The sequence below is a fragment of the Gouania willdenowi genome, chromosome 24 (assembly GCF_900634775.1).
Source record: "Gouania willdenowi chromosome 24, fGouWil2.1, whole genome shotgun sequence".
NCBI lineage: Eukaryota > Metazoa > Chordata > Actinopteri > Blenniiformes > Gobiesocidae > Gouania > Gouania willdenowi.
The window spans coordinates 20,829,472-20,839,945 of record NC_041066.1 but is presented as its reverse complement, the minus strand read 5'-3'; the positions used below and the strand labels follow the sequence as shown (position 1 = coordinate 20,839,945).

General features: G+C 35.8%; 1 protein-coding gene across 1 annotated transcript in view; it reads left to right on the top strand.

Annotated features, from left to right (window-relative positions):
• Positions 1-2,068: 2,068 nt before the first annotated feature.
• Positions 2,069-10,474, top strand: part of kif26bb (kinesin family member 26Bb) — a 28,832-nt gene continuing 20,426 nt past the window's right edge. The window contains exons 1-3 of the mRNA XM_028440304.1: positions 2,069-2,248; positions 2,453-2,770; positions 7,123-7,608. Of these exons, the coding sequence (XP_028296105.1) occupies positions 2,189-2,248; positions 2,453-2,770; positions 7,123-7,608 (864 nt within the window). The 5' untranslated portion in view covers positions 2,069-2,188. The remainder of the gene's footprint in view (positions 2,249-2,452; positions 2,771-7,122; positions 7,609-10,474) is intronic.

Here is a 10,474-nt window from a genome sequence, read left to right as displayed (position 1 = left end):
TATTCTATTCTAAAGCGTGTTTATGTTGGACACACACACACACACACACACACACACACACATTTTTAATCAATTTTCAAAGTTGACTAAAAGACAAGCAAATATTTTTAAGACATTAACAGGCATACTTAGATGTAGACTCATTTCCCCTTGGATTTCATCCATCTTTTGCATCATCATCATCACACATCATCTTCATCACTATATCTGTCAACTCCAATATAGATACATAAAAGTTAGATACTAAACATAATGTTGAATACATCTTTATTTATCTTAAATAAACCCATGGGGATCAAAGTGCTTTCACAACAAAATAAAACATGTCAAAGAGAAAGTACTTTGTTCAATTTCTTGCCTCACAATAATCAGAAAAAAATGATAAGAATGTTGTTGCTAAGGCCTTGTTGTAGTTTTCCAGAGATTACATGAGTCTTGTAATGTGTTGACAGTTTGGAGACGCTTGGATATCATTCTCCAGACAACATGACCTACAGGGAAGGACATACACAGCCTTGCATTTTGATACAAGTCCTTGCTAAAACCCAGTCTGCATCCATCACAGCCTCATGGAGGAGTGAGGGATATAAAGTGACCTCCCAGCAGGCAGGCACACTATTTATTAGTGTTATAGCACCAACAATTCTTACAAGAAAAGCTAAAATACAGATAATAGTCTGAATAATGTCAATATTATTAATTAACTTGAAAAAAGTAAACACAAATGCATGACAGGATAAGATTGAAAAATAAATAAACAAACGATGTGCCTTGTTAACAATGACCCAAAATGAAACAAGACCCAAATTGTTTAAAAAAAAAAGTAAAATGTAATTGGTCAATAATATAACAAAAGTGCTGAGCCTAGAATTTAATAATACATTTTTTTTTAATAAAACCCAAAATCTTACAACTGGTCAATAATGATGAGTCCAAAATGTAAAAAGTTTTTGTTATTACATTATGAGGCAGGCAGTGTAATAACTGTATTACGTCATGAGTTGATGATTTATGGATTAATTATTGCTTATTGCTTCAATGTAGAGAAAATAAATGTGTGTGTGTGTATATATACACACTACATTGATGCAATAAGCCCTATAATCCATAAATCAGAATCAGAATCAGAAATGTTTTTAATGGCCATGTACAGTTTTAAGGACAGTACAAGGAATTTGTCTTGGTAGTTGGTGCACAAAACAAACAAACAAAAAAAATCAAAAAAATAATAATTAAAAAAAACAAAACAAAGAACAACCCAGCAACAACAATAATAATAATAATAATAATAATAATAATAATAATAATAATAATAATAATAATAATAATAATAATAATAATAATGATAAATATAAAGGATGAGGGATAAATAAATCATTGACTCACTGTATGATGATATCAAATTATTACACTATTATGGGAAAAATGTTGCCTGCCCTATAATATAATATTTATGTTTTGGGCTCATCATATACTATATACATAACTATATACTCTCTCTCTATATATATATATATAAAAAAGGCAAAAAGTTTATACATTTTGGGTCGTTGTTAACAAGGCACATTGGTTTTTTTTAAGTGTGTTTTTAAAAAAAAATCTTATCATACATACATTTTGGGTTTTATTACATTAATATATATATATAGCTCAGCACTTTTGTTCCATTTTTGATTTTATTACATTTGGGGTTTTATCTTTTTTATTTTTTTTAATAACAATTAGGTCGTTGTTACATATCGGACTCTAAAGAAATATATCTAAATATTTTTTTTTAATTTTTTTATCGAGACACATTGTTTTTTTGTTTGTTTATTCTGCCCTCTAGTGGACATTGTGTAAACTGTCTAAATGACAGCGCTCATCACCGTCTCTCTTTCTCTCTCTCTCTCTCTCTCTCTCTCTCTCTCTCTCTCTCTCTCTCTCTCTCTCTCTCTCTCTCTCTCTCTCTCTCTCTCTACCTCTCCACACACACACACACACACACACACACACACACACACACACACACACACACACACACACACATTTTAAATCACTCACACAATCATCTGACTTTGTCCTCTTATAGACCTAAATCTAACATGGCTGGTTTATTTTTCCTTTATGGCCCCTGGACGTTGGCATTTTTTCCTGAAAACTCGTTGTGCTTTTGTTCGGACATCTTTTTCAATATTAACAAGTTGTCATGTCATCTCTGAGTGCGAGTGGAGAGAGATTTCCTTCCTCTACCAGAGCTGCACACTGGGTAAGTCAAAGTGGGATTATTATCCATCATAATCTAATTATATTTGAGGAACATTTGGAGATTACAGCATGATTTATGTAGAAGAAAAAGAAAGAAAGAGAAAGAAAGAGAAACACATTTGGGTGTGGTTACAGTTGTATCCAAGTCGATCTATATCTAATTTGCCCACACACATTATTCTATTTATTCTTGCTTTACTTCCAGCACTCAGAACAAGTGAAGCCTGTCGGATTCCGCCCCGCTCCGGAGGGGGCCGTGGGCTCCAGGGCAAACCCGCACCCCGCCACCATGTGCCAGAGATCGGACGATGTCCCGTCCTACAGGTCCCTGCCTGGAGGCGGAGGGAGCCGCAGGATGCCCCTAGGAGCCCGGGCTCTGGGAGGAGGCTGCGGGCCACCGGGTCCAGCCTCCTCCGGGGGGTCCGAGCGGAAAGTTGCGTGTTGCGGTCGATGCTCGGCCACCCTGGTTTCTCTGAAGAAACAGGCTCTGAGTCTGGCTGTTCACCATCACTTCTCCTCTGAGGTCAGTGCGTGTGATGTGCACAGTGCGTGCGTGTAGGAGCACCTGCTCACTTTTATTCTTCATAAGCCAATGATTGTTCAATCTGATCTAAATGTGTTAAACTGAGACTCACTGTTAAATGGTAAAACCTCATAGGACATATTTAGATAGAGCTGGGAGATATATCGAGACTCACGATCGATCGAGTTTTCTATTTTGGCGATGTTAATAATAATAGTAATGATGATAATATTAATACGTCGGTTTTACATAGCGCTTTTGAAAAACAACAACTCAAAAACCTTTTACAGGAACCAGCAACAATACAATATTGCTTTTATCAATACATTTTTATAGCTTACTTTGTAATAAAATACTCGTTTTAAAAGTCGCTGCTTTCGCTACTTCTCAGAACAGCATAAAAAAGCAGTTAGATGGATTTCTGAGTGCTTTGTAACCCAGATCTTCCCCTAAACACGTCACACTACAGAACTCACTCACACGTGCTGTCCTTTATAGGAGAACAGGCACATATTGTGCAGGTGTTTGTTAATAAATATGCCTGCACTGATGCATTTTGCATCAGTTAATTTAACCCAGAATTGCCTTTCTGGTCAGACTTTATTTTAATTAAAATTATTGAGATTAATATCGTATGTCGGCAATTTGAGAAAAAATATTGCAATGTGAGTTTTGGTCAATATCGCCCAGCCCTACAGCGGGGGCAATTGTTCGATTTGACATTCATGTCAGCATTTAGAATAATAACCAATCTGAACATTAAGCAAGATTGTTGTGGATTATTGGAGTCATTTTGTATATTTTTCTCCTGTTTTGTATGTTTAAAAAAATAAAATAGATTTGTGTGTTTTTGTTATCCTGCATTTCTGTTGTTACCTCCACCAAGGAGGCAGAAATGACATATATTTGTTTTTCTGTTTTAGCAGGATTGCGTCAAAAATACTTAACAGATTTTGACAAGATTTTAACTAGACATAGACCTTACACCATGAAAGATTCCATTACATTTTGGAGGGAATCCAGATCAATCAATATACTGACTCTGGATTTTGGAAATTACAAATACCTATACGGACCTATAACGACACAACAAAAGACATAATTCAATTAAATATTTGAGATCGTTATTGTGCATCACACTCTTTTCATGAGTAGCACTTATGCCTCTCATTGAAAATCTCCTTCCATCCATCCGTCCATCCATCCATCATGTTTGTGCCGTGGCAGGTAAACAAAGTAAACCAGGTTTACTTCCAACACAAACAGTGGGGTTTGAACCCACAACCATCTTGTTATGAGGCTACGATTTCAGTAAAGCATAGTTGGACTTATTTACGACAATGAAGGTCATTCATTGTAACTTTTAGTTTTTCATTTCTAACAGAAGTTGTTTTAAAGCAAACTCATGTTTCCAAACTCTTATGACGTCATCTTTTTGTCATAAAGCTTGATTAACACATACTGTAACCTTGAAAATGACCAAGTTGTCATTTAAGGCTGAATTCAAACTCAATACCAAACAAAGCTGTTGGTTTGACCAAGAATGGTATTTATGGAGGGAAACTTTCAATGTTTTGATTCGTTTAACATGACATTGTTTTAACAGGGTGTAACAGTATTAAATTAAACACTTCTAATTTGGTATAAATATTAATAATTGTCATATACAGTTGGCTAATCTTCCACTTTCTTATCATTACTTCCCTGCAATCCCTGCTATTCTCTTTTAGACACTGTCGATGAAACTCTGCTGTGACATTTATTCAGAGTTGAATTCTTGATGCCCATGTGGTAAACATAAGCCTATACCAGTGTATACAGTGTTTCCTTTTACAGGAATGCACATGGGTTCATTTAACACCACCAACATCCATCACTCAGACCCAGATCCACAAACTCAACCAGCGACATTCCTGCGCGAGTGGTTTTTAAATGGACATGAATAATTCACCTGGACCGTCGTCTGTCATCTCCACAGGCGTCTCCGTTGAGGGACGCCCGTTTATTTTGGTCCTCCTTAGTAAGATGGAGCCACGGCTACTGAGAGATAGGCTGCAGTGGAAGTACAGTTGATACTGTATCTGATTAGGAAGGTGAATCCCTGCACGGTTTATTGGACCAGATGTAAATCTTTGAAGCTTCTTGTCTCTGTAATATTATTATTTCTTTGGCACAGGCAGAAAGTCTGGCTGCAGATGGGTTTCTCACTCGAATCTGTTTCACTAGATCGACTGCACACATAACATGAACTGTTTAGTCCAGGAAGACATCAATGATCTGACTCTAACAGTTATTTGTGTGAAAAGATGTGTTAGTATGTACAGTAGTTTGATGACTGCATGAAGAAAAGAGAGAAAGATGTGAGACGTGTGAGACTGAATTTGATATTTACAGCAAGATTTGACAGGTATTCTATCAGTTTTGATTCAAGAACCGATATCCCTTACTGTATATACCACATGTGTCAAACTCAAGGCCCGGGGACCAAATCTGGCCGTATGGAGCATCCAAATCAGCCCACAGGAGAAACTGAAAATGACAGAGAAAACATGAATCACTGTGTAAATGAAACTCAAGAATATTTGCAGATGCTCACAGGTTTCCTGGTGCTTGTATCACATGACGGCAGTCATTTTTAATGTTAAACTGTTAAAAAAACAAACAAATTCTTACAAAATCTATACATTTTCTGGAAATTATTACACAATATTCTTCAATATCCTTAATTAAATAGATATTGGTCACAAAATCTAGGAAATCTAAACTGAAAATCCTTTTGGGACTGATATCTATCACTTATTGCTTGGATATACAGTAGTCAGTTTCTTACATATTTTGTACAGACAGGAAGTGCAAACGAGGGCACAATAATGTTAAAATAACTCGTTTTCCAGCATAAAATTTGTAGCCTTCTTGAGGTCAAGCTGCTATCTGTCTGGCCCCTGAACTAAAATGAGTTTAATGGTGTATAGTGTATACCAGCCAATGGCGCTGAAACAATATGATTTTACATAGATGACACGTTTGTTTTGATTATCCAATTGGCTTCGACTGCCTCTTGGTAAAAAAATAAAATAAAATAAAATAAATAAAGGGCTCATTGAACAGTTGCAGTTTCTAAAATCATTTTCATCCATCATAAAGGCACAGCAACGCATTTAACATGTAATTATGTCCATGAATACTTCACAAAAAGCCAAGATCACGTGCTGTGCCATTGTAAGACTAAAGTAAAGTCAGATTTCTCAGGCCAGACATCAAACGCATACATTTACTGGAAACTGTTGCATTTTAGTACTATTTCATTTCAAAGTAGGGCTGGGCAATATGGACCAAAACTCATATCTCAATAATTTTCTCAAACTGTTGATATACAATAGGGCTGCTCGATTATAGAAAAAATAATAATCACAATTATTTTAGTCATACTTGAAATCACGATTATTCAAACAATTATTTGTCAACCAAAAAGTTATTTTTTTTGTACAAAAAAACATAAAATATATTCTTTAAACATGAAGAAAATCCTTCAAACACTAAAATTAAGTATGTTCACTTTTGTACTAAACAAAATACTTCTTGCACGTGATGTGTCTTTGCTCTAGGTCTTTATCATCAAACCCAAAATGTTCCCGTATAAGATAATTTGACTTGTCTTGCATGTTTACCAAATGTTTTTGCTGCGTACCGTAGTTTCTCCTGTCATATTACAAGACCACCAGCATCAACTTTCCTCGTGTTGGCAGTGCTAGGCTGGTTTTGGCTTTGAGAGGGGCGGAGCTTGCATGTGCATGGATTAAACAACTCAAAATCAGGATTAGGATGTGTGTGCCGAAATAGTGGGTTTGTTCTATTTAGCGAATGAAACATATATAAAAATGACATATACATATTTCTATTTTGGAAATATAGAAAATAATATATATATATATTATTTTTTGAATAAATCATTTTTTTAAATTGTTTTATTTGTAATTGTTGGGTGTAATATTCAAAACCGTAATCAAATTTCAATTAATTGAGCAACCCTAATATACGATATAACGCTCAATAATTATAATTCAAATAAAGACAATTCAGGGTTAAATTTGCTGTTGCAAAATGCCACAAAGTCACATTTATTAACAAAAAGTTGCACAATATGTGTCATTTTTGGCATTTTCTCAGCAATCAATCTAACTGAGCTTTTCATGCTGTTCTGAGAAGCAGCAAAAGCAGTCACTCTTAAAACAAATACAAAATAAGCTATAAAATAAAATTATATATCTCATTATAGGCAATATTGTAATTTTCTATATTTTAAAAATAGAAAACTCAATATATGTTGATATTTTTTTCCTCATACTGTGCAGGACTTCAGTGACCTGTCTGCGTTTCTCAACGACAACCTTCGCGTTCATGGCTGGTGCACGTCAGATTCCAGGGACAGAGAGCGGGAACCAGGCCAGTGTGACGTGTGTGGATCCAACCCGGACCGTCTGAAACAAGAGGCCATCCACCTGGCACTAAACAGGGGTCAAACATTGACTAAAAGCCCCTTTGAAGCCAGCCTCAGCACCGGCTCTCTCCTGGGACAGTACGAGACAAAGCTTGGTGACAGATCTCAGCGGGAGTCTCCCATCAACACACATCTACCACGCAGTCAAACCTGCAGTCCTCACAGCCAGGGCAGCCCCAGGACCCCTCAGAGGACCCCTCAGAGGACCCCACAAACCCTCAGGCGAAAGGGGCCCAAGGTCCCCAACCATGATATGGATCGTTGGCTAGAGCAGCAGACGTTGGCCGTTTCTAAATCTGCATCCGGTGCTGATGGTGTCACGTCGTTGGCTTACCACAAGGTACCCCTTAAAAGGCTTTTTTCTTATCACTAAATCACATGTAACACATCTCCAAGTGTGCATCCCCCTTTTAATGAGCCATATGGGTAACGTATGTGGTTCCAGCCCTATAGCCCCAATGATTCATCGTGCTTAATCAGGCACTATTTCAATCCCATGGCTGCACACGCTCGTCAGAAGTACTTCTGCTAATGGAACGTTATTGGGTCATGATTTAGCCTGTCATAAAAGCCAGCCAGTCAAAAAGCACTTGTGATCAATAACGGATGGTCACATCCAACGTTGTGGCTGGTCACGTATGCATTACTGAGATGGATACCACCACAAAGATGGTTCCCCCCACCCCCCATTCCTGCTGAAAAAGGTCAGGAAAACATCCTGACAAGGTGACACAAAAGGTTTGAGAAGCAAAAGAACTCACAGTTTTTGGTTAGATTTGGAAGCTGGTGGGTGGCGGACATTATTTACAGATCTAAGTTGACTTATTTCGGAGATAGTTTTACGATACATCAACGTTGTTTATTACTGGTTTTATTTTACTTTAACGTTTATCAGATGTGATACAGATGTTTTGGAGGCCTCTGTAAATTACATACGATCTGAAAACATTTTAAATGACAAAAATCAATTAGTAGCCTCCATACTAAACATCAAAGTCCAACCTGATGTGACTACCATCTTTTGGCACAAAGCACAGTTTAACATCAAGTCCTGTGTTTAATGATTCAGGTTTTGAAATATATATACTGTATATAGAAATATTTCACTGCATTTAAAAGAAATCCTAAATTAAAAAAAAAATATCCACAACCAGTTCTAGCTCTATATTTACGTCTTATTTTAACATCTGTGGGATAATCATATACAATGGATATTTTAGGTTTGAACCACAGGTTGAGCTGTCCCCAAAAAACAAGATCTGTTATCAAATAATATGTTAAAGTTTAATTATTCAGACTTTAAACTCAAGAGATCAAAGTACATTTCTTTTTATCTCAAGAGATCAAAGTAAATGTATTTTGATCTCAGGAGATCAAAGTAAATTTCCTGAAAAAAGTTGTCTGAATAAATGAAACAAAAAAAAGAAGACAAAACAAACTTGCTGGAATTATCTGTAATTAAAGTTATTTATCAAATGCACTTTATAATGTGGATATGTATTTGCTTAACTGCAAAGAACTTCTTCAACTTTTGGATTTCCCCATCCTGGTTGAGTAACTCACCTTAAAACATTAACACTATCACTTACTTTATAATGTAACGTGTTGGGTTAGTAGCATCAAACACAAACTAGCCTATATCGTCTGTTTAACTTTATTTTAAAAGTTTCCAAGTTAAGAAAGTTTATTAGTTTAGGTTTATGATGAAAAAAGCCATTGTTTGGGTTGAAGAGAGACTTTTGTTTTTTTTCTATTTTCTTTTGCCAAGAAGCAACATTGGCCTTGTTTCAGGACAATTAAAATGTCCCTATATTTTATTATATTAATGCAAATAGAGATTACTTTTCAGTTTCAGAGTCTGAATTCCGTTTTTTCCGTCCATTTTCCGCAATCACAGAAAATTGGAGGCCTTACTTGTGTAACGTGGGATATAGGCACCAACACCCATTACCTTAAAGAGGAAGTGGCTAGAAGATGGACTGATGAATTAACATTACACTGCACAATCAAACTCATATATGGCTTTTTTATTACTAATTGCTCATCTAAAATGTGGAAACTAGTCTATGTTTACCTTTAATAGATCTACCCTGGTTCAATTCCCGGTTGTGGCAGGAAGGGCATCATCAGTCTTTAAAGTTATGAAGCAATGACTTTCTTCAGTTTCACTAAGTCATGCATTCCATTAGCAAAGAAGTAAATAATGTTTATTTTTGATGGTCCTTTTTATAACCGGCTGTTACTACTTTAAGTTGTGATCCAAGATAAAACAAAAACATCAGAAAGCGAAAAAAAAAAAGACAGATAGAATAACTCCAATCATTTAATCAAAGAGAGCTGAATAGAAAATATCAGGATATGAGATGAAGAAAACAATAAAAGGCTGAGATTCACTGGAATACAGGGGAGCCAAATTTGGACTGTTTGGAAATGATGTGAAGAAGCAATTGCTTGATGTGCTAATAATAGGATAAAAATGTTAATCAACCACACAGTCTGATCATATTGAGAGCAGAACCATCAGTCTGTAAACCACTGGTTCTCAACCTTGGGGTGGCGAGACACTGGGTGGGGTCGCCAGATGCCTTCAAGAAACTAAGAATATTTTTTGAACAATTTAAGCCCATTTTGGCTTATTTTTACACTTTTTCTGCCACTCAACCAAACTTGCCATATTTTAATCTATTTTCATCACCTTTTTTGCCATATATTTGCTCCTTTTAATGCATTTTGCTACATTACTCCCATTTCTGCCACGCCTCCATCAAATTCCAATGCCTTTTCTGCACATTTTTTTTCCACTTTCAAGACTTTTTCGGCACTTTTAAACCCTTTCCACCACTTTTCCCACCAAATGTTGCATATGTTGACCTAATATTGTCACTTTAACCTCTTTTCAACATATTTCATGCTTACTTTTGCTCATTTAACCACATTCACGATCTATCATGCCCATTATTTGCCAGTTTAAACTAATTGTTCCAATATTGAAACTTTGAATGCTTTTTTTAATACTTTTTCTGTCAATTTTTGGCCACTCTAATTTGCAACATTTTACCAATTTCTGTGGTTTTTAAAATCCCATTTCTACCAATTTTTGGTCACTTTTAACCCTTTTTATTTCTGATTAAAACAAGGATTTACATCTTTAAGACAGTGGATATTATTCAGATAAATAAATAAATGTGGTTATCACAGATTCATAG